Raw genomic sequence first — 25,638 nt, 5'->3', positions numbered from 1 at the left:
AGGGTATTTCATGTTATTTTCTATTGGGCATTCTCCGCGACAAAGATTAATAATAAAATGAAATTAAATGAAAAGTTTTAAAATTAAATAACGATGAGCTAATGCACGAGGAAAATTAAAGCGATGAAAGAATATAATTTCGCGAATATCGAGGATTTGAATATATCGATTGGTGAATCTATGGGTTGGCAGAACTGTTCGGTTTCGGTAGTCAATTACCGGCCGGTTATCAAGAGTGGGGAGAACACGATCATCGGGCGAGGAGAGTTTGGTGGGGTCGAGAGGGGTCGCTGCTAACCACGAAGAGAGGAGAGGAGGGGCGAGAGAGAAGTGTGGCCGGCGTTGAGCGCATATAGGTAGTCGTGAGAAGAGTCAGTCAGTGACGGGTTGTGTCTTTAGTGGCGTGGTGAACGATTGAGTCGAGCCGCTTGTGTTAAAAAATGAGCTGGCAGGATTACGTTGACAAGCAGCTGCTCGCGTCTAGGTGTGTTACCAAAGCTGCAATCGCGGGACACGATGGCAACCTTTGGGCAAAGTCTGAAGGCTTCGAAGTGAGTATGTCGTTCGACTAACGCCTCGGAAGCTTATTATTAGCTAGCCGACAAGAGGGAAAGTACGCACTGAATATACTTCAAAGAAATTTAAACGTATCATATCAGTAACTTGCACTTCGTATTTTTCATCTTTTCTCCCTTCTCCTTAGTTATCGTTCACCTCAGTTGATCCAGTATCGAATATTTTTCTCAGTTTCTTTATATCGGGCTAGAGTGCTATATATTAGTGATTAGCACGTAATGTATGTATTTACTGTTGATACAGTTTTATGCCTATTGATTGACTATATATTACTAATAAGTTTCTTGTTTAATACGTTCCAGTAGAATCTTAATGAATTTCGCGAAATAACATGATCAGTGTAGAGAGGGTTTTTGTCGTGAAAAAGATATTGCCACGTAATCATCGGCATATTTTGTTTTTCCAAAGCGAGGAAATAGGTATCCTTGGGTGTGTAATAAATGGGAAAAATCGTTGAAGTTCCGCGTGTTGACCCGGCATGGTTATCCCCTCGTGTTACCGACGCCGGTTAGATCGAGTAATATTCGAGATTAAGTTGTCGGATATAGTTGAAACTCGTTACCGTTCAATCAACAATAATTGAGATTTTCGTTTTTGTCGGAAATTTTCCCAAGGTATTTCGTCCACCGCCCAAATATGTCTGCAGCAGAGGACCGGTCGTCGTAGATACATCGCATAAATTCTCGAATCGATGGGAAAAACTAACCATTGTATAAGCGAATGGATTTATCTTCGGCTAGATTTCGAAAGAAAATTTGTTTCGTGCGGCTATAAAGGTGGTCTAACAGGGTAGGGTGTGGCAATTTTCACCAGAGAAAATTTTGTCTGGTCGAACTTGAATGGTTTTCGACTAAGTTTAACATGGCTGCCTGCCGGGCACGTTGCCGCTGCCACCCATGGAAATGGTGGCTCCTATTGTCGGTAGTGGCTTCTATTCCTTATCGAAGCTGTTCCATTTTCAACATTTCTCGTCACTTACGTTGGTATTCGCCCCGAAGCGAACGAAAATTTTAACGTTGATGGCATTCGTTACGAAGATGACTCATTTCTTCGGAAGCTATCCTCTGTTATCGAAAGACGTACGCAGTGACGCCTACGTGCATGTTCGATTTCGATGTATCTATCTCTTTTGTGCTTTTTCTGTCTCTTTCTGTTTTTTCAATACCCGGCCGAAATGACTGAAAAACGCAAAGAGTTTACATGAAATAAAGATTTTGTTTTGTATATGTGAGATTTGGATATTCGAGCAGTTCGAATTTTCGAGAATTGTTACTTGGAGATTTGTTATATTCGAGTAATAGAGTTTTTTTGTTATATACTTTCCTTTCTTTATTTTCACCAATGTACCAAGTAAAATTGTTACAAAAAACGATCGGAGACAGTTCTAGAAAAGTTGAGGTCGATCGACGCGCCATCCGCGTTGTATTTAAAAAGCTCTTGTGAATCGTGTCGGTAAATTCTAAGGACCTCGAATTAGCGTGTGCGATAGTAAAATGAAACGTTGGGGGGTTAAAAATGTTGAGAAAGTTGGAACAAAGAGGTTGTCTCGCTTCGACAAGGGAGGAGGCCCCCCTCCCATGTAAATTTTACTAGATATTCCTTGCGTATACATATACAACCATAGAATCTTTTTTCTAAGGATACTAAGGTCTTCCTCTTGTCATTTTCGTCAATCAATTGACAAGACATTTAATTTTTTTTCATAATTTTACTTTTCACTCGCAAGCATAATCTCGAGTTCTGAGAAATATATCGAAGTATTTTTGGGATATGCATGATTTGGAAACAGTAAAATTACGTCTTAGTTTCTGAGAAAGAAAGGTAATGCAAAAGCGTAGCGTGTTTGGTTACAAGGTAAAGCAGTTCTTTCTTGGATTCGAAGAAAGGCTTTACGCGAAGAAAGACGGCGAAACGTATAGATAAAGGTCGCCAGCTGCACCGTGGCCTCGCGCGCGCACACACACTTTCCGGCTACGAATGCCAAAATGGCGATGCCGGCCGGGCAGCAACCTTCCACAGTATCGTACCTGGAGTCTCAAAATGGGCGTTTTGCCGCCTGACCAAAATTTTTCGTAGAATCTTGCTTTTCCATTCTGTCACTACGCTTCATCTTTTCATGCTTCGCAATCTACTTTACCCTCGGAGCACCTACCAGAATTTTGTTAAATTTTTCCACAAGTATATTTCGAGAGATTCGAAGTGGAGTAGATAATAGCTCGAATGCGAAAGTTAAAACAAAATAATTTAAATTATATCTATGTGGTAAAATGAGGTTAGATTGCTATGAATAATGACATTTTATACAAATTAACAAATTATCATGGAGTTCTAGATAACAGTGATACTTTGAATTTAAATCCAAAACTACCGTTTCGAGTTATTTTTAAACACGAAAATGTCACGAGGTCGTCGACGTGCGGCCACAGTTGCGCGCGAATCCTTTCTCGCGGTAATTATACTTTGTGGAAATTACGATAGGTTTTGGCGCAAGGTAGGATTACGAACGTTGCCCAATTTAATGTAAGATAATTTCAGACGACCTTGACGTTCGATAAACGTATCCGATTACGATTGTTAAATGTGTCTCCCCTTATTGTTCTGTTATCCGTTAGTGGTACTTTATTAAATATCCTATAATTATTCACACACAAACATATGCGCATACGTGCGCGCGCATAGCGCTCATCTGTTTGCCATATAAATACCAGAAAAATATTTTTAATTCTAAATCTTAACCGCGTTGAAAAAATGAAAAAATAGTTAAGAATTATGAGGTTAATGGTTTAACATTTGTATGATGATGATCGTGCATCAGAAAAGCGTATCACGCGGTGCAATTTTTCTGTAACAAGGTGAGTCGTTATAAAAAATGATTATAGATAGAGATATGTTTTCTATGTATCTATATCTGATACAAGTGGTATCGCAAGAACACCGATTAATCTATTTTGTCATGTTTGCTAAACTTCACTTTTATATCTGATATACACAAAAGCATTGATATGACTTTAGTGGATAACAGGAACGACAAAACAATGTAAAATCGAATTCTATCAATTTCTATTTATATAAGTCGTATTTACATTGCATTGTACAGGGGATTTATGTTATATTATGTATAGGGGAGACACAAAATAAAGAACTATACTTATGCACTGTCTATCATTTAAATATGGATTTGAATTGACTTTTGTACGAAGATGAAAATAATTTCTGTGCATAGGTAAGTAAAGAAGAGTTGACAAAATTGGTCCAGGGATTCGACGAGCAGGATATTCTGACGTCGTCGGGTGTTACCTTGGCCGGCAACAGGTACATTTACCTGTCAGGTACGGATCGAGTGATAAGGGCAAAGCTTGGCAAAGTCGGCGTCCACTGCATGAAGACGACGCAAGCGGTAGTTGTTTCTCTTTACGAAGACCCTATACAGCCACAGCAGGCCGCATCGGTCGTTGAAAAACTCGGGGACTACCTTGTGTCCTGCGGCTATTAGGTTGGTATATACGTACGTATGTATCATTCGAGTATATGTATCCTTAGGCTTCGAATATAGTAGGGCAGCGAGGAGCGAGGATAACGGCGAGTAGCGATGGGCTCTGAAACAATTCGAATTGAAATTCAAGTCTGAATCAAAACTTTCAAAAGTTTTAACCTTCGAATCCTGTTTGAACTGGTTCGAATTTGTCGCCACGTATATATATAATACAGATAGGAACTTTTCCAGATCACATCGCTAATCATCGCTATCCTCGCTCCTCGCCACTTCACTATAATCTCATAATTAGTACATTAAACCTTTGTCACGTCTCTGTGCGGTAGTCACCATGATATAGGTTATGTCGAGGTGATAGATTAAAACATCGAGTAGCAGCACCGATTGTTGACACGCAGAATCATAAGCAGCATTTCCACACTTTTTGATAGGGAGAATTGAAACAAAGCCTTTTGTGCAACCCTGATTACTTTATGTTTCGGCACCTTATCTTGTTAGGTATAGGTTAGTTCGCTTGAACGCGTTGACGGTCGATTACTGACCAATTTCGTAATCTCTTTGTATCGTGATGGCTACTGTACGTGTATATTTTCAATGCATGAACCACACGCTACATAGTCTTGAAAAAATTTCCAGCCGAACGAGACGAACGGTGAAATTCAAAGATATTCGTTACGCGCGTACGAAATGACACATGCATAAGTGAGTCACTTTCGCATAATTTCAGTCGACCGCTTTGGCTCGATGTATCAGTTTGCCACGATGACTAATCACGGATTTGCGCGCGTCCCTCGTGCTTGGATCGCACACTGAGAAGCACTGACAAATACGTACTTCTTTTCTACCAGCGAAAGAACAGAGTACGCGTGTTCTTTGTTTGAGAGCTATGAACTAGATAGAGAACATAGAATAGAAATTAATCACATGTAAAACATTACATTTACTATTGAATTTTTCTTTAAAAAAAGGGAAAGACGCTATATATAATTATATAGAGGATGGGGCATAAAATGTGACAAATAGGTTTTTTTTTTTACAAAACTGACTTCCTCATCTAAAAAAAAAAAATAGATTGCCATTAATATTTTATCGCTTGAAAAATGTATCTGGCATCGAAAAAACGAACATAAGTAGATTTTATTTTCCACTTTCCTTCCCCACTCTTTCTCTTTTCCTTCACACTAACTAATTAATTGTGTTCGTACAACAAAATTAACAGCGGGATGTTTTCCACTCTTCTTTTTGTTTCAGTAACCTCTGGGACCCAACATAAATATCTAATATTAATATTAAACGATACGATCGATTATTTTAATGAACAGCGAATGGAATGCGTCATGCCGCACGAGTCGCGCCGGAACTGCCGCAAGCTTGCCGCGCGACATTCGATGAAGAGCAACAACTACATCAGCAACAACACCAGCAACACAGCTATCATATTCCAGTCGTCGTTCTCTCCTCTTCGATTCGGCCGATCGACGTTCGGGGAACAGACGCACGCGCTCACGTGTGCGTAATAACTTCCGAAAAAAGCTCCTAAGCATTTACTTGGAAAATGATCGCGCAAATTGTAATCGATGAAGGGCGGTCTTTTCATTGTTTTCGTTTCATCGTAGCACCCATGTTTCGAATTTTTATGTCCGTTTATGTATTCACGACCGAGATAATGTCAGTACTATAACGACAGGAATTCCGAAAGCTTCGATGAAGACAAAGGAAAAAAACGCTTTTTTACAATTGAATAATAAAACGAAAAATTATGAACCGCAAGTACCATGCAGTTTTACATTTATACGCACCATAACAACAGATAAGTATTTACCTCAGAAGTGATAATGACATATACAGTGAGCCGGGATGAATTAAACGAGGGCAAAAAGAAGAAATATCTTTTATTTGCGAACGATCGTATTATGTCGATTCGTTGACGGAGAGACAAAAATACACGAGACGCATGCATTAAGTATAAGAAATAATGATAATAAATAATAGTAAACTATTGCGTGTTAGGTTTACAGTCTTTTTTGTAGAGAATGAAAGGATGTTAGAGACGGTGAAAGAGAGAGAGTGCAAGCGTTAGAGAAAGTTTGATGGAATAAAAGAAGAGGTGATGATGGAGAAATGGGCGTGAAAGAGGAAGCGAATGATCGAGAGGTAACTAACGAATTAGAAAGAGAGGGAGTGAGCGTGTGAGTGAGAATAATAAGGGAAAAGGGGGAGGTAGAATGTGAATGAAAAAATTAATTTCAAGAATTGAAGAATCGCGAAGAGGGAACAAGGGAAGCGGTGTCTGGAAATGTGTAAGAGAGCGCAATAGAGGTATTAACACCGATGATAGATACGGAACAAGATGATAAAAGAGGCAAAAGCGAAGTGAAGCTACAGTCGATGAGACAGTTGACAGCAATGGTGGCGGTGAGAGGACGGTGCGGACGATGCAGGCAAACGCGCGGTAGGGGGTGAAAAGGCGTGGATTGATTGTAATCCTGGTTGGCCTCTCCCTCCCCCATCCAGATCGATACAACCCTTTTAACTATTTACTCTCTTTAATATTGCTATGTGTAAGAAGAATAAAACAAATCGGGGGATGTGTCACTTATCGATAAGAGGAAGAAATACAGAGAAAGAGAGAGAGGGAGAGAGAGAGAGAGAGAGAGAAAGAAAGAAAGAAAGAGAGAGAGAGAGAGAAAGCGAGGGACAGGGGTGAGAACTGGAACGAGAAAAAGAGTCGCAAGATGTACACCAAGATAATATAAATATATAAATATGACATTTTCAAGCGCGCGTGGCATGCATACAAAACACAAACACGATTGCGAAAGTTGAAAGGTAGAACTATACACGGAACAAGAATACACATATAATTCGATTTTCTATAATTTTTATATCTTCATTTATTCATTTACATCTTAGTTTTAGTTTCTTCTTTTATATAATCAGTGTTCCCTATCTAACGAAACTGATTATAATCGAAGATAGTCTCTTACGTTTGATACGTGGATCTAATAAAAAATCAAATCTATGAAAATAAAAATTTGGACTTATATAGAAACATATTCGGAAGAGCAACGTAGTTCTCCTTGGCCGTGTAAACGTTTTTCATTCGACTAGCGCAGTCTTCTATAAGTTATACCAAGAAGAACACCCCCGCAGTCGTATACAGACGCGCATGTATACACACACACACACACACACACACACATACACACACATCTAATACACGATACCGCTATCATTTATTATTACTGTAATATTACTGCTACTATTATTATTATAACTGGTTGCTTGTCGATTCGGCTGGTGTCAAGCAGCAACCCAAACTACTATGTAACGATTTTTATTGATAACAAAATAAGGAATAAACATTGAAGTAATAATTGTAATAAAAAGGTAACTCCCAGGCGTCGTTGAAATATTCGCATCCGCCTCATGCTTTTAGCTTTTACTTTTTTGTTTGGAAAAGGATATATATATATACACATATATATAATATATATTTTGAGATCCTTACGTTTTATGGGAAAAAAATCGTTCTCGTTATATCGAGACCAACAATGCGACGATTATATACATACGTACTACATTTTTCGTGTCTTATCGAAACTGGATCGAACTCAACGGCCGATAAAACCACTTTCGACTTTTTGAAAAAATAATATGTACACCGGAAGATGGTCGATGTTTATGGTTCAAGAAAGGCAGAAATAGAAAGCAAAAGCGGGTGGGATAGGGGGATGAGTGAGGGTGTTGCGTGCGTGTCGAGCACGCGCGCGCTGGGACGCCTGTGCGCATGAGAGCGAGAGAGAGAGAGAGAGAGAGAGATAGAGAGAGAAAAAGAAAGAGAGGGCTACATTTGGTTGGTTAAAATTAGGTATATAACTTTGTAAAGCCGATATACTTGCTCTTAAGATTTTTTTGCAAATGTCGACAAGAAGAATCTTCAGAATCGTGACACACGAATAATGTTTAAGGAAACAATAAATTTGTATAAAGCGGTGTAATGAAGCACCTTTTGTTTTCATTCATTCGAATAACGTTCAAAATAGAGAAATTATCGTAGAATTCTATGCCTCACGACTGCATATCTCGCGGTGATAAAATAAACGATAAAAACCGCGTCCTTCCGCGACCACGAATAAGATTAAATCACGCGTATGTAACTTCCGGTTCTCGGTTTCTGGACGCGTTTATTCTCGTTTCAAAATGATATTTAACATACATTATTGGGAAATTACACTTACCTGTACGTGGAATAGAGATTTCTCATGTAGTGCATATATACAGCGTGTTTCATTGTTTCCCAATGTCTTAAAGGAGTTGGGTGAAGAGCTAAAGTGAAAGGGAAGAGGTTCCTGTAAATCAAGCGTGAAAAACAAATCGTTTATTGGAATAAACGGCATCAAAGCCACCAAGCATACAAGGGAGTAAATGTTATTTTTACTTTCGAAATATGGTACTCGATAGTACTAAAATTTTGTTTATTTTTTTGTTTAATAAAATTAATTTCCTGCAAATACGTAGATCTTCGATCGTATTTTGTTGATTTTATTAAAAAAAAAAAAACAAAACAAAAGGAAAGGAAGGGCGAAACAAATGGCTGTGTACCGAAGAAGATATCTATTTTGGTGTTCTAACTCGTGAAGCCTTTGATGTTGTTTATCTTACTAAACGTTCTTATTTCAAAAAAATCGGAGAATGGGATAACCTGCATATCATCGTATACGTGTACATGCATATGTGCGTGTGTGTATATATATATATATATAATATCGGTTCATCTTAATTTATAAACCGTTATTTAATTTATTGGTAGATTAGAAGATTAAATAAAACTTTTTACAAAATTATCAAGAAAATTTACATAAAAATCGCTCTCGCTTACTCGCATTGATTTTGTTTCATCTTAAAAAACATTACTTCTAATTACAGCGACCAGGATCGCCACACTTTTATATTTTCTATCAATCAACGCTTTATAGCCTACTATTTTTAGATCGTTCTCGCGAAATTTATTCGATTCGCATCTCAGAGTAAATAATTGGATGATTCTCCAAATCTCTTTCTGTCATAAATAACGACTAGAAAGATCAGAATGAGAGGCGCAAGCCTTTTGCGGTGGAGAGAACAATTATATAGATATATCTATATATATATATATATCAATATATATATAATATATATATATATATAAGATACAAACGAACGGATGGTCTCGGATAAATGTTACGTATATACGGAATTCGAAGGAAAGACTTGGATCGTAATTCACGAAATATGGTCGATATTAGTACCGAGGCGTCGAGCGCTTGATTTCGTCGAATGACTTTCCTAATCGTGCATTCGTAATCTTGCGTTCGTGCATTTGCGCTACTCATTTATTGCCATATCGTCTTTTTTATTCTTTTCTTTCTTTTTTAGTACCTTTAATCCTTGTTCTTCCAACGATGAAACGATAAAGCTATCGAATTTGTACTAAAATGTTCTCCTCGTTTGCGTTAGTCCTTTCACAGACTTTGTCCATCTACTCTGTGTAATCTACAAATCGTTAAAACTACGCGAAGCATACACATTTTATTTACCCGAGTTTGTTTCCGCTTTTGACCCGTTTCTTTTCCAACTTGTACACGACGCTCGTTTTCATTCAGGGAGACAAAGACTAGAAGAAACGATGCGCCCAACGAACCGGTCTTAACATCGTGGCTAGTTAAACAACAGTGGATTTGATAATGGCGTACACGAATATCGTATCGTATCGTATTACATGCCCGGCAACTTCGGTAACTTGGCTTTAGCGTGCACAGTGTGCGTCTCTTATTCTATCGGTGATGTATTGGAATTTCTCGAATACAATCATGTTCAGAACACATGTGAAAAAGGTTAATACGGGTGACAACGTTTCGATACTTAGCTTACGAAATGTCTCACCTGTTACCGGGATTAAAATGTTCAAGATCTGTGTTACACGAGTATCGTGCACATTTTTCCGTCGTATTTAACGCATATTTAACACGAGAAACACGAATGAGTCCCTCGACTAGTCTCGACTCGTTTCGAAACATTCGAAATTTTCTTCCGAAGAAATCCATCTTTCCCCTCGTTCTTCGTTCTATCTGTTCTTGGCTATTTGTCAAGAAAGTTTAGGCATTTCGGTGCTTCTCTCCTTTCCAAATGGGGTCTCCACGGCTAGCGGTGATTATTTCACGATACTACCCGTTCGAGGGAAACAACGGTTGTTTTGTTGAAATCGCAGATAAGAGGGAGAGAAAGGGAGAGAACAGGGGCAGGGGCAGAAGCAAACAAGAGGAAGAAGAAGACGAAAAAGAAGAAAATGATGGAAGATGACGAAGAGAACAGAAGACACCGTTGAAAAAAGTGATTGAACACGTACACGCGTGTGCGTGAAATGAGATATAGCATACCGCGCAACGCTGGGACTAAGATTGCTTTACAAACGTTCGTTTAAATGGCATTAAGTTTAAGTAGCATTAACCTTTATTAGATTACCTTTTAAGTTATCTTATTAGATAGGTGTGCATGCATGTCAACGAATGTGCGACAAAGCGGCCAGCGTGCCCTCGGGTTTTTGTAACTGTAGTACTTAGTAACAGTAGCAACGGTAACAGCAATAGCAGCAACAGCAGCGGTAGCAACAACTAGCACGCGGCCGATGCGTATCTCGAATGCCCATCGTTCTCACAGTCCTAGCTCGATCTTTTCACGGCGAAAAGATCGCGGAACAGTTGCTCTCTTCTTGCGTTCCTTTGTCACGTATCCTTATGATTCGCGATCGTTATTTACAAGTGCCACTATACATAGAGTGTGTAATAAAACCGCGTTAAAATAAATAAATATATCACGCAGGGAGAAAAAAGCGGTATCATAACCTATGTTGCGGCCGAGCGACGATTGCCACATTTCTTTCTTTCTTTCGTTTTCTTCTGTCTTATTTCTTCTTTCCTCTTCCTTGAAATTCCAGCGTCCTTTTAAGTCACGTGCTCGTGTTATCGCCCTCGTAATCGTTCCAACGACTTCCGCTGTATTCGATATATCGAACAAGCCGCGAACGATACGATTATTAAAAATACGTTTTAAATAACCTACAAAGTGAAACGACGTGCAAACATGTTTCCACGATGAACACGATTCATAGGGAAATTCTGTTTCCGCGTATTTCGAAGGACGACGACGACAACGATCACGACCACGAACACGATGGAGAAATTCACGTTGTTGCGTTTGGTTGGCGCTTGAAACGAGGAAAGGAACAGGAATTAGGAAATGAAAGAGAAAGGGAAACGATTGTTCGTTCGATTGATCGACTAAAATTTGCACTTAGGGGTTCGTACAAAATTGCATAAAGAATCGAAGTAAAATGAAATTCGAACAAATACCAAGAAATGTGATTTTCTATAGGTTTGTATGCGTTGGCCGAGTTGGCGATATATTGCGAAGGCAATCTTTGGCATTCAAGCAATTTTCCGATTGGAATCGACTTTGTCGATAATTCGAGAGGAGAATGTCGTCTGCTACATCCTATATCGAATTTTCCAATTCTCTACTAGATGTAATTTTCGCGAGAGTTATCGTTATTATCGTGACCATTTTGTTACATTACTGGCTATATAATCTTAATTCGCCTTCTATATATCATACAAATAGAGGATTATCGATAATAGTAATTGAGTAAGTAAGCAAGTAAGTAAGTAATTCAACCGCTAGTTCTAGATAACACTGATTACCGTTTCGTAACGATAACGCATTTATCGTCTCTTGCGTTTCACTTGCGTGTTTCAACGTTCTCTGCATAAGCATTATCATTTTGGTGATAGCGTTTCAGGATTAACAATGGTAATAACAATGATCGTAACAACAACCCTACGATAATAATTCAAATAAATAGCAATAATAATATTAATATTACAATAGTAAGTCCTTTTAGGTTCAGGAACTCGATAGGCCCAGATATGCAATCCCTGCGTGCCGTGAAAGGCGACTAAAAGGGAAGAATTATGATAATAAAGGAGGAAAGGATATAAATAAAACACAGTGGCAACAATTGTGGCGACGAAAGTGGTTATTGGTACTAATTATATGTATTAAGTTGGAGCGTATGAAATGTTTCTTCAAATTCAAATTTGGCGCTCTAATACCATCCATTCAATTTTGATCTATCGTCAATTATCAAACATATTATAAAATTTACCATAAATCATGTAAGTTTAACGTAATTTTTCATGTAAGGAAATTTATAATAAATATACGAAAATTTTATTATTATTTCTAGATAGCCAGAAAGTTTGTGTAATTTTTTATGGGCTTAAATTTTGAAAAAAAGTGGCACGAAAGTTGCTGAAAAGCAACATTTAGTATTTGATAAAGTTAAACACAACTTTTATCCCATCTTGCAATCTTTCAATGCGTAAATTACCGAAAAAGAAGCTATAACCGAAGAAATTGATCTGAATTTTTCAGCCGATAATTCTTATAAATCTGGAATAATGACGTTAATTAATCATTAAAACAGAGCATTGAATCGTATAAATATATCGATCGAAATCTTATTTGGCGGGACGGCATATTTCATACGTACCAACTTAACAACAGAAATGAGAAATAAATAACGACGAGGATGACAACAATGGTGGTGATGATGATGACGACGATGATGATGATGATGATACAGGTAATGAATTGCCGTAATAAAAATAGTTATTTATATGGTAACGTTGAAACTAGAGGGAACGTTTCGTTGGTATAATTACAAATTGCTCGAATAACAATAAATACGTATAGTAAATACAATGTGATTGCTTTTTACATGGTCATGATTCCGCACGTATTCGTCCCTCCGTGCGTTTTTCTACGCTCTCTTCTTTCTCTCTATTGCCTCTGCCATAATACGCGAGTAATAAACGCCGTCTAAAGTACACGTACGTAGATAACCGAGTACTCGAATACTTGATAACTTATAGTTTATTTGCTCGCTCTCTATAAACGTGCTGGCGTGTCGGATACACACAAGGAAGATGATGGGACAGAAACGCCTATGGTGTTCTGATGCACGCAATCGGTCTCGCAACTCGTCGACCGATCGTCGATAAATCGCAATGATCGTCGATTATCGATCGAGTCCGTCAATCAGAAAGCCGACTACCGTGTACTTTTTGGCATTTACTAATCAAGCAGTTGCCCATTCCAATCGACTCTGATCTAACCTTCCACCCCCGATGACATTAATAATAAGTCGTAAGACTTAATCGGTGCTGTTACCTCTGTAAAGTAAAAGTTTCGTTTAATCGAAATCCATCTAACAATTAGGTTAAGCCGTACAAAGCTTGCGATTTACCTCTCGAATGGAAAAACTATCGAACGTTTAACTGCTCGTGACGCGAAACTCAGCGCGTATACAAGTCTTGCGAGCAAATTCGAACCATCTTACCATTGAAAAATCTTGCTATATAGTGGTGTCGTGTCGGTTTTCTTCTTCTATGCGTTTCAGGAAATAGAAATAAATAGAGTAAACGAACGAGTCAACGGATCAACTGCTGCCGCTGTGTCGTTGCTCGAATTCTGTTTTATATCGCGTACTTCATGTTGTTTACACGACTTAAGTTCGATATAGATTCGATTTAGCAAAAGTCGATTTATGACTTGCTCGAATGATTCGAACAACGCCAGCTGGTGACGAAATCGACACGATTCGCGCAGCACTTTGCCTCGTTGCTTCTATTCCGCTTCGCGCTTTCGAGCAACGCGCTCGCACGAGCAAACGAGCTGTGCGAGAGGAACGAAACGATTTAGTATGGTAACGAAAACGTAACGTAGCGTAATCTCATTTGCAGGTTATCTTGTAATTGATGGTACAACCTCGACCTCGAGACAAGCAAGACCAACAAGCAAGTGACGATTCTATGCGACAAAATAAGTTGAAAACGTAGAACACCGTTCTTTTGTTTTTTCACAAGCTCTATTTATTCGATCTTTGGAGAATTTGAGTTTAATTAATTAAAATATATTTATTACGCATGCGGCCTTAATTCTAACACACATTTTGGCTAATCCTCCATCCAATTAATTTCTTCTTGCTCGATTCTATCAAACTACAGATTGTCTTGGAACAGTTTAAAAGCGTTTCTTTGCTGTAGAAAATTAAAGACAGCCGCATTAAAAATACGAGCAACTCTGCAAGGTTGTCTATGTTTCGACTTGAAGGATCTCGCTGCATACTAATACTCCTACTTGGATTTATATTTATCGCATTGCGTCAAGCAGAATAGACAAACAAGGCTTTAAATCAAAATATATTATTCTACATTTTCGGCTTATTTTTCGTATAGAACCCGCCCTTTGCTGCTCGTGGCATAATCTACGAAACAGCCTAATTACCGCATACGGCCGGATGTAACGAGAAACGGAATGAATGGAAAGAAAATCTTTTAGCCGAATAGTCGGAGAGTGTTGAAGAAAAAAGAAACAAGGAGGGACAGAGAAACGTAATTAATACGCAAAAAGATTTTACCCACGGGCTGACGTAGCTTGTTGGACTCGGAGACCACCGATCGGGCGGAATAAAAGCTCGATGAAATGGACGAAGGAACGCGAACCTTGTCGCTGCATCTACCACGAAGCAGCACCGAGGTTACTGGACGATGCAACAGCAAGCACTGTGTGTCAAAGCGCTCGTAGCGACGTGGTGTCGATAATGGTGCTGTTGCCGTGGCGCCTGTCTCTGTCGTTGCTGGCCCGTCACCCTACCGCCTAACCTGGGCTATTGGTTCTCCAGCGAATAATGACGCGACCTCTTCCAGAAACCTTTGAAGAATCCTTTCTTCTTCGGCGCGTCCCCGCATTCGGCAGCTAAAGCAAAAATATGACGCGGCTCTTTCCCTCCTAATATATCTGTAGGCTTACTGTCCACCAAGCGTCTCTTCGTAGAAGCGTAATCGTAGTCTATTATAAAGCCAAGTCCACACTGACAGACACAGTCAAATTCACATTTGTCGGCAGATATGCATCTTCTTTTTCCATTGGAACGTTCGCGGGCAATTGTAGGCAGAATGAGCTTTTCACCTCTTTTGGGAGGCAACGATCCCGCTGTGCGATCGTCACACGATACATTTGCTACTTTACTTTACTTGAGCCAAGACTAGAAAAATTTACCGAATGTCCAGCTGGATGAATTGTAAAGTACAAATTAAATAATAAAAAAAAAAGAAAAACGTCGGGCCAAGAAAGAAAGTAAAATCGAAATCACTGCAAGTCACGTACCGCCGTATCGTGGATGTGTCGTAACGAACAAAGGTCATCTCCCATTTTTCCAAATCGTGCTATACATTTTTTAATACGCTAACAAATACGTCAATCAATATGTCTCGCCGTATTAATTAATTATTTATATTTACACGATATCTAATTCTACAAGTGGACATTCTACAAAGCAGGTGTTTATTATTGACTTATTAATGACTATTAATAGTCAGCATTTAAGAAGATTAAGGTAGTCTTTTCTTTGTATTTTAGGGTCGACGATGGTCACATTTCTCCAAAGATACATTTCAATAACCCGCTTGCTCCATCGCATCTTCGACTCATCGACGCCTGCTGGACAAACGACGTTGCCCTCAAACAGCGTAGAATGTCTAGATACATGTTTCGTCGACTGTCGGCGGACGATGAACGCAGACAATACCTGTCAGTGTAGACGAGTGCAGACGTGACGACGATACGTCTACGCCGGCGTCAGTAGTCTGCCAAATGTACAGCGAGATACGTTTTGTCCCGTCGTTAAAATATCGAGCAACGAGAAAAACGCTCTCGTCCTATACCGCTACGCTAGTTTATAACAGCTGGAGAACGCGCGCCTCGATTTCGACGATATTAACGTCAATCGTCGTAATGAAAACGCGTAACAACGAAAACGGTTCGCTGCTGTTTCGTGACTAGGTGCGCGTTACTTTGCAACGATCGTTGCATGAAAGCGTATTTACCGCGAGCAATCTATGAAACGACGTTTCGTGGACAGCGAGCCAAACTCTTTCTTTCTTACATGCTACTTCCACACCCATCCAAATCATCCGCATTTCTTTACCGATAAAAATTGCTCGCTTTGTAATTGAATTTTCTGTCGTCACGTGTTATATAGTATAGTACGTATACTTGTTTATCCGATTGGATTATTAAAATCCGAGTGTACAAGCAAAGCTGGTACTGGAGCGACGCACCAACTGCGTCGTGTATTTCAGCCACGTTTTTACTCTCGCTATATGTTAATAGGGGAAGCGTTGGCAATTGTCTGTCGCCTGCATAATAATCGACGGCCTTTCCGGCCTTTCCTTCGAATCGACGGACGTTAAAAACCAGCTACGACCGTCGCCACGGCGGATACTCTTCCTCCATCTCTCGATGTGCTCCATCTCGCTCGAGAATATATCATATTCGGAAAATACAAACTCCATTGTATCCGTACGAAACGATTCTATCCTTCTGTTATATCTCTCTGTAATGATTAAAGTTCTCCTGGTTACCATCATATCGGTCCAAGTTCTCGACTCTTGTCCCGGTATCCTGGTCTGGTTCACGAATACAGTTAGCCGCGTTAATATCCATGCATGCCACTGTCTCTGTATTCGTTGTTGATAAGAAATCGCGAGAAGAAGGCCATATCTCTGCGATGCCAGGAGCCGGAGAAAAGGGATAAAGCGAGCGAGAACGAGAGAACGGTGCGTATGGATCAATACCGATAGTGTGCAGCTACGTAGCGCACGTAGTACACGCAAATTGTTGGGTGTGTCTGATCTCTGTTACTTGACTAGCCAAACTATCCGAACTTGACAGCGATGTTGCTTGTTACTGGCGAGAAATCGTGTCGTGGCAATGAACATACTTCTCCGAGGTCTTTGTTTAGAGTGTTAAGATTAGACGAAACGACCATAGAACGTAGAGAGAGCAGGAGCAGCACTCGCCTACACTCGTTTAGCGTAAACGTTGGTCGAGCAATTTGTTCGTTGATCGTTTTACAACGATCGGACGAATATTCTTCCGGTGTTTCTAGAGTCCAGCAATCGTCAAAGAATCGATAGAATTTACATGTCTCGTTTACGCTTGAATTTTATTCAGCTCGCTGTAGACCTGCACCTTTACAGGCAAATTGAAGGAAACGTTGTTTGGCTTGTGCGTAAAGTTCTTCTCTATCCTTCGTTCTGTTTCTCTTGGTAAGAAGAGCTTTTTCAAAAATAACCAAAGAATATTAATAGAACTGCTGTTGGCTGTTCAGGCTAGAGGCGAACATTGGTAAACTGCTGGTGGAAAGGGAATGGATATTTTGGAATGCCATGTGTGTACCGGTCATGTTACGTGTGCAAAGATGTATGCGTGTGCACACACACACAGCCATGTTCCCCCTCTACCAGCGATAAAATAAAAAACTTACAAACAAGTACTTACAAGGATAAGTATCCGTGTGGCATAGAACATGACCGAATCGTATCGTATGGTACAGGAAGGGCACCAAACTTGGATCAACAATTCGTCTTCTTAATTATACGCAAAGAAAAACTACTGAAATTCGAACAATTACACAGATCGGAAAAGTACGAGTCAAATTATTAATCTCACTATTGCACAATAATATTCCAGCATAACAGCGTTTTTATCACGATGATTTAATAGTGATTTTATTATTTTATCGCCTCGTTTTCAATTAGTTATTCCACTCATTGTTAGTCTCTCTCTCTCTCTCTCTTTTTCTTCGTTTCTTCGTCTCTCCGTTTCATTTTATTATAAATCGTGGATCGACTTTGCTGCACTTTTTCAACTGTATTTACATATTTTATGACGATGAACTTTATTCGGTTCATTATCGTATTTTATTGTTGGACCAGCGGCTTGGATATTCTTTAATACGAAACATAATTTACATTGCAACATAATTTACCGCGCTATTCGTGCATCGCCTGTTTAAAAAGTAACGAAACTCTATTTATAAAAGGTTTTTTAGATTACAGCTTTAAGCCTTCCATGCAAATCCCTCGGGAAACGATACACCGAGAGAAGGGGACTTTTTTTCATTACTTAAGTCAGCGCTACGGACGTTCATCCTAGAGAATTTTCACTGCATTTGGATTAGTCGTAGCTTTCCCAACATTTCCAACTGCACGAGAACTTTGAATTATTTGTTTGATTTTGAGGAACAGAGAAAAGTCACGCAAACCAGATAGCGTTCCTTCTAATTCGTTCGAATACTCAGAAGGCGCGAAAATAGCTTGTGAAAATGGAATACTCGTGGCAAGAACAACGAATAAATTATTACATGATACGTATGTCCTACTGGACAAATTGTGAAATTTAAATAAATAAATAAATAAAAAAAAACATGTTACGAGTATAGTACTCGAACCGTATGAAGTGAACTTTCAATTACTGGAGTTGAACTCATCATTAAAAAAAAATCTTCGCAACTTGACAATTTTAGCTGTCCGAGCTTCGGATTCCAGTTACCGATATGTATTATTTCAATCGTAAAAGTATGGCAAAGGCAGACAGAGGATATAAAACGCGAACTTACCTGCGTATGGGCCACACGGTGATGCATTGTCCTTTCCACTTTTGCCATCCTTGCTGCCGCTTCCTGAAACAGGCGAAAACCAGTTCTGGTCTAAGAAAATGGAAAACATTGTTTTCTTTCGAATTATACGGCTGAACGCAATGGGAAACCACAGATCACTACGCAAAAGCTAGCGAAAAATAAATGCAGTTAAAAAGTGTAACGTGGAAGAGGAGAAACGCGCGTACGAAGGACACAAGCGAGTACCAGATCACTCGTATAGCAACGTTTGCAGATAATCTTCAAGTACAGCGCGTGTTCCCCTTGAAAATTCACCAAATAAAATCGAGCGGCTGCCGCATGCCAGGTAAGAACACGACACAGCGAGGACACGCTCTGATCCTAACGAGCAACATTTCTAGTTAAAGCCGCTTTCGAGCAGATTACACGTAGAATCTATCGATTCGTAAAGTAACGTGCAAATGGTTACGCAGCTTCGCACAACTTCTTCTTAATTCTCTAAGATCGTCTTAGCGTTAAACCAAGCCATACCAGAGTCCTTTGCTCCCTTTCCATCCAGAGTTTATTCGGCCACCAGTAATAACCACCAGTATATACGTTCGCCACTCTATTTCTGGCAGGATAATAATAACCTCTCCATATCTTGTTTCAGCGGCTAGCTTTGGATGACAGGACGCGAGATCTTTGCCAACAGCTTTAACTTTGTAAACGACGCGACGATTGGAAATAAAATTGTTGGAGAGTCTGGCCGATCTGTGTCTTCGGTTTCTAGCGAAGGCGCCGTTTCAATTCAACGCTGCTGTCCTATTTGCTTCGTATCGTGGAATAACGTCACGGAAATTTCATCTTCACCGTGTAACTGTTGTAAATATTATCGTAAATTTTCTAGATACTGTACGAATTCTATTGTACGTTTTAGCTAAAGGAAATCACCTAAACATCCGACTTATAGGCGTATACGTATGAAGAATCTTCTCAAGACAGAGTTCAACCGCTTCGAGGGACGCATATAACGAACGGATTTTTCCTCAAGGTCGTCTCTTCGCGAAATTTCAAGACATTTTTCAAGCACCTGTGCGTGAAAATGCCTGGTTGAAATTTTTATATTTTAACCCTAATTTTGTAACACTTTCGGGTCGTGTGAAAAACAAAGACGCTCTTACGTTTCCGTTTTCCCTTCTTGTCTCTGTTCTCCTCCTTTCGTACACTACATTTCAATTAAAATCGAATTATTCGAAGATGGTATCTCATTGGGGGTAGCCATCCACGTGTTATTTACCAATTAAGTTAGAAAAATTTACCAAATGTCCAACTGGACAAATTGTAAAGTACAAATTAAATAATAAAAAAAAAATTAAGAATTGATTTCATAAATACAGATAAATACTTTGATACTTTTGCACGGAGAATAGAAAATTACATTCATAGCGTGAAAACGATAGAGTTTTATTTAGGAAATACCGATGACCTTGAAATCTCCTTTCTTAAAGAGAAGAAGAGAAAGAGAAGAAAAGGGGGAAAAAACGAAGCTGAGAGAAGATTCTTTCCACCGTTACACGAGTCCCTTCGTATGATTTAACTTCGCCTTGAGAAGCTTTTTCGTACGATCGTAGATAACGCAGGTATTCGTTTAGCCGAGACACCGGGTATATTAGATTATAGATTTTACAAACACGCCTACAAACATGTAATTCGATCTCTCCGTACAATATTTCGACTTTCCCATTTCCACGAATTTCTTTCTCTGATTAATAGTTCGTTATTACGATCATCCCATTAGATGACTTTAAAGAAGGTTGTACCAATAGCTGTTTAGGAATGACAAAGAGCAACAGAGAGACGACGAACAAACGAGCAAAAGGGTAAAAGAGGAAAAGAGCGCGAGAAACGAATGAGTTACCTTCGATCGAGGTCATGGTCGTGTCTAGGGTTCTTATTCAATGCCATGGTTAAGTGTCGTTACTATTATCTAGCACGTGACAATCTAGACGATAACACGCAACTTATGGCTTAACCATGAAAATAAAGAAACCTGATCTATCGAAACGAAACAAAGAGCGTGGAGTCGGTCGATCGTGCCGATACGGTATTTTTAGTCGTTCCTCGAAGATGCCGACACTAGTTGCAATTTTATGTTCGTTGCGAGCCAAAGATAGCGAGAGTGAATGGGTTTGGCATTCGTGCTACAAGTGATTTTGTTCGCGATATTCGAATCTATTGATAATTTTCTGAACAACCGAAACGAGCTTCTCTCTCGCTTTTCTTTCTCTATCCTTCGTCTACTGTTACTTTCCTTGTCCAAGAGATCTCACAAAGAACATAACCTAACAAACAAACACTCACCTCACTAAAGAAATAAATCAATCAAATTCGAAGATGGTATCTCACTGGGGGTAGCCATCCGCATGTTACTTACCGATTAAGTTAGAAAAATTTACCAAATGTCCAGCTGGACAAATTGTAAAGTACAAATTAAATAATAAAAAAAAAACTGTCCTTGCGATTGCACTGCGGATTTCTCTGTGCTTATGCAAAATTTACGGGATACACTGATGCACGGAATACATGTAACGTACAGAATGCAAAAAATATACAACATATTGAAGTATGTGAATGTTTGAGAAGTTTAAATGTACAAAAGTATACAGAATACATACAGTACACAAATATATATATATTTAAAATATAAAAGACACGAAATATAGAGAATGCACGTGACAGTACACCTTTTAATATTTAATAGATGAAACACATTTCATAAACATGATATTGAATAAATATTTGCAGTCTACCCATCGCGTTAACACAGAACATACATAAATAACGTAGCATATAAAAATTTTTTCGGTAGTTTTATAGCTGTGAGACGTAACGTAGGCGTGTATATTTTTCTATTTAGGAATAAAAGGAAAGAAGTTGGTATTTACGTTTAAAAAAAAATGTCTTCAAGTAAATCTCCAGCCCCGGAGATAAGACGAAGGGAAGCAAGATTAAGTTTGTTCAAGGACAAGCGGAATCTCTCTTGGCAACATACTGAAACCAGCTGACATTCTAAATGTCCAAACGTTCACGACTCACAGTCTGGCGCAGTTTGCTCTGACCCATCCTTTTATGCCCCCCCCCCCCCCGCCACGCACACAGACGTACGCACGTGGGTACACTCCCTCTTTCTCTCCACACGTTCTCTCAAGTGATAACGACGAAAATTCTTCATTACCAAAACAGTTTCCTTCGACCTGTGTCAATGTTGAGAGTGAATTTTGAGACGGGTTATCAGCCGCTTCGGAGAATAACGAATGATACGGATAAGTAACGAACGATTTTTCAAATGCTTTTTTCTCAATTTGTCAACAGCGGTTGGAAATATGTACGTTGATTATTGAGAAACGAGAGAGAAAAAAAAAAAAAAAGAAGAAAAGAAAAACAGCGGATTTATCATGTAACTGATTGTGAGAGGATACAGTGACAGGTAGAGAGCTGAGAGCGAGCAAGCGAAATGCTATACCGGTTTTTGGTTGCTATCGTGCGACGCGACGTAGAATTTAATTTTATAGAGTAAGGTGTTTTGAGTTAATTTGAGTTAATTGCCGTATCTACGCAGCAGTTATTAACTGGCTCATTCTTCGCCTAGAAGCTTATATAATTAGGAAACTAAGAATTAATATAGCAAATTATTAATCCCAATTACATTTAGTCCTTGCAAATTTAAATACGAAATAATTTTCTAACGAAATATTTCACAGAAATAAAAGGACACGCAAAGGGGTAAATCATTAAATAAAAATATATAGATAGAATGTTTAAATAAATGCATGGCAATGTTGAACCTCAGATATACAAAACATTTTAACTCGTAGCTGGAACGCTCTCTTCTATTTGCATCATTCACCGAGTATAGAAACTTTCGTCAGATGTTTCTGACCGCCCGGTAGATCGATCTCGAGGCATTGGCAAATGCCACATGTATCATCAGTGAGCCCCTGCATGCTGGCAGAGTGCAATGACGTAGGTATAATTAGAAATATCGATGATAACAGTTATAGCACAGTTTCCATGAAAAACGTGCAGTCATCGAGCTGGTGGCCCAGAGAGAGAGAGAGAGAGAGAGAGAGAGAGACTTATCGATTAAAGTATTTTTCGTAACTTTGAAATAGCAAAAGATGAAGAACAAAAGGGAGGAATCAAAGGGGGGAGGTAAATGAAGGGAAAATATCGCGTAAAATAAAGGGGAAAGGAAAGAGGAGAGGGTGAAAAAAAGTGATAGTCCGGCAATTTCTATTGGGTGGAAAGTCTCACTGAGAACGCAGCTCCACGACCATGATACAAATTCCCGCTTTGGTAGGGATGGCATTTGGTCGACTACGGAGGGTTGCTAGACAGACCAACAGCAGACGGGAGTAACGATTGCCACCACCCCTGGTTCGAGTCGAGCTAGTCACCCCTTCCGTGTCCTTCCGGCTTCCCACGCGTCCCTGCTCTGAACCCAACCCGTCCAGCGAGCCGGCCGCTTACTAACCAAACTGAAAACATCCCCTCGTTGGTCAATCGCCTTTGCTACCCCATGCTGTTTTTCTCCCAATCATTTTTTTCAACGGTTACACGTTACGTCGTTCTGTTCCAGCGATACTCAGCTTCTATATGGAGCGAAAAGGTCAAGACTGGAAAGACGCCTGGACTGAGGATCTACCGGAAAGTTAAGCGACGCCAAGCTATGCTATGTTTGCTATATTTGTTTCAGCGCATATTATGTACACCGAGCCGTTTTCACCGAAAGCTAAGCTTGTACTACGTTTTAGCTTCTGGTCGACACGCTTCGGTATATGCGTATGCGTATACGTATGGAAGGAAATATTTTGAAACTTACGATTAGCACGGTACAACGTAGCCTAGCTCAATTTCCCGACGGATCCCACGCTTTAAAGAGGGAAAGCTGAATAAAGGATAAGCGTTATCTGGTTCGCATGCGCGGAAGCTCTTTTTCAGAGCATCGATACCGCGACGTTCTATAAATAAATAACCGGCGGTGATAAGACTGGAGGCACAGGGTTGCGCACATCCATGTTATTTTCGCTTTCTCTGGTTGTGTTCAGTGTTGGCTCGATCCGATGTATACGAAAATAGAAGAAACGCTGTATATGTATAAATTCAGATAAATTCTGAATGATGCTGTCGTCAGCAGGATGACGTAGAATACTCTTTGATTCTATTTAGCGTAAAAAAAGACAGATTAAGACACGGGTCGTTGACTCGAGTTGGTAATGTTGGATGCGTAACATTCGAAGAAAGAGAAAATGCAGTTCGGTCGACGCTATCTCAGCATGGATGAGTATTGATCCGTGACGCGCCCGTTTTCTCTATCGGCAAAACCAAATTCATGTTGCTTACAGCGAATTTACTCGTACATAATTTAGACGTATCCATCGTAAGACCGACTATACAGCATCGACTCATACATTCGTTCGTGTAAAACGTGTATGGTCGCTGATAAAGTGTCTCCTCTATAGAACCTCGTACGAACGTGGAGGCAATGAAATCGGAAACAGCATTGGAAGATGAAACGTCGCGCGCCGCGCGAAACAAGTGAACATTTTCTTCTATATGCGTAGTTGAATCAATAACGTGAACGACTGGTGGAAGGACGTGGGATGTATTGTTCGTACTAGGAGATATTTCGACGTGGAAATCGCGAGCTCCAGCAACGTCGCTAGTTTTCTAGTGAATCTTTAGCATTTACCATTCTTATTATACCGGTTCTTCGACTGCCCTAACCGGCCGGCGCAACGTTGCGCTATTCGAAAAGAGAAGAGCACACACCTTATCCACGTTACAAGACTCGAGAACAGGTCGACGACTGTGTATAGTCTAACCTGGACCGATATGATCGATTCTCGAGTCTCTTTACACTTCGAAACTGCATGACGATATAAGATAATGGGAAAGATTGATAAGTATTGAAATAGAGGGAGTGGAATGACATAAATGTATTTTGATGATAAAATGAAAATTGAGTGGCCTCGTGGAAATGTACAAGCTAGCCTTGCAGCGTGTAACGCGGAGGAGGGAGGCCTTGTTCCTCTATCCTTCTTGTCTTGTACATTCATATTTTCAAGGTCAGTTGATTCGTCCCACCTAGTTGCGGAGCTTTCGCCAGATGGAACCACTGTACAATCGCGACGCGACGAAATACACGTGGCTTACCGGAAACTAAGCTCCCCATTGGGAAAGATATGACAGCGATCGAAAAAAGAAAAAGATAGGGAAAAGATCGTTTTAATAATTGCGAGCAAAATTTGGAATCAATCAATCAAACTGAACTGGAGAAGTCGTTTTTAATCGTTTAAGAAAAATGCAGTTTCAAGAAAAACGAACATCCTTTTAAAACTTGTACGCTTTTAAATTCGCGTCCCATATATTGTATAAAATCTTCAAATTCCTATAACTTCGTTCATTTTACAATTTCGAAAAAGTCCTGTCATAAACTTATGCTTTCAGAAAACCTATACTTTTTAGAAAATGAGAAAAAGAAATCGATTGTTTACAAGTTCTAGGTTAGAATACCCCCAGGAGAGTTTTATTTATGTGGCAGGAGTACACATATAGCTGTAGCGCTACACAAACCTGTCAAAGCATCTTCCAAGTAATATAGAAAAAATTAGATTAAACTAGTAAAGTGTACTAAAGTAATAATTCGATCATCTGCAGCGTGTTAATGGCAGTATAAAAATGCGATAACTACATATAGATATATCAAAGTATTATCGCGAGAAAGAAACTGATTTCTCAAGATAATAAGATTCAAGTTTTCAGTTTCTTTCTTACAATAGGAAACATGAGGATTATTATGAAAAGCAAATTATTTAAACAAACCATGTACAGCAGTAAGATAGCAAGAATTAAATTGGTGACACTCAGTGCCACGAAAGGTCACGCAAGAAGTAAGTCAGAGAAACTATTGGCGTTGCTTTGAAGAGGTTATTACATGGATTCCGATAAATGTGTCAAACCG

General features: G+C 39.4%; 2 protein-coding genes and 1 long non-coding RNA gene across 14 annotated transcripts in view; 2 read left to right on the top strand and 1 right to left on the bottom strand.

Annotated features, from left to right (window-relative positions):
- The first annotated feature begins 341 nt into the window (after positions 1 to 341).
- chic (profilin chickadee) lies at positions 342 to 5,839 on the top strand. 3 transcript variants are annotated; one of them, XM_033345191.2, is made up of 3 exons: positions 342 to 551; positions 3,800 to 4,081; positions 5,321 to 5,839. In XM_033345191.2, exons 1-2 carry the CDS (start codon positions 441 to 443, stop codon positions 4,067 to 4,069), a joined length of 381 nt encoding a protein of 126 aa, XP_033201082.1. In that variant the 5' UTR covers positions 342 to 440; the 3' UTR covers positions 4,070 to 4,081; positions 5,321 to 5,839. The 3 variants fall into 3 exon arrangements, with proteins under 3 accessions (XP_033201082.1, XP_033201081.1, XP_033201080.1); XM_033345190.2 differs by having other exon boundaries at positions 3,800 to 4,085; XM_033345189.2 differs by having other exon boundaries at positions 344 to 551; positions 3,800 to 4,069.
- The window catches only part of LOC117163126 (uncharacterized), a 64,186-nt gene continuing 42,600 nt past the window's right edge, over positions 4,053 to 25,638 (bottom strand). For 7 of the 10 annotated variants that reach the window (XM_033345167.2, XM_076625264.1, XM_033345168.2 and 4 more), the window contains 2 exons: positions 18,633 to 18,695; positions 8,436 to 14,926 (listed from right to left, as the gene is read on the bottom strand). In XM_033345167.2, coding sequence (XP_033201058.1) covers positions 14,838 to 14,926; positions 18,633 to 18,695 — 152 coding nt within the window. In that variant the 3' untranslated portion in view covers positions 8,436 to 14,837. Of the gene's footprint in view, positions 4,173 to 8,435; positions 14,927 to 17,932; positions 18,219 to 18,632; positions 18,696 to 25,638 lie in introns of those variants that run through there. The other 3 variants (XM_076625260.1, XM_076625262.1, XM_076625261.1) reach the window with 2 other exon arrangements.
- Positions 18,653 to 21,209, top strand: LOC117163141 (uncharacterized). Its single transcript, XR_004465416.2, has 3 exons — positions 18,653 to 18,978; positions 19,285 to 19,496; positions 19,585 to 21,209. It is a non-coding gene; the product is annotated as an uncharacterized LOC117163141 (long non-coding RNA).

The sequence above is a fragment of the Bombus vancouverensis genome, chromosome 16 (genome assembly GCF_051014615.1).
Source record: "Bombus vancouverensis nearcticus chromosome 16, iyBomVanc1_principal, whole genome shotgun sequence".
Taxonomy (NCBI): domain Eukaryota; kingdom Metazoa; phylum Arthropoda; class Insecta; order Hymenoptera; family Apidae; genus Bombus; species Bombus vancouverensis.
The sequence above is the reverse complement of the archived record's forward strand: the minus strand, read 5'-3'. Positions and strand labels throughout refer to the sequence as shown.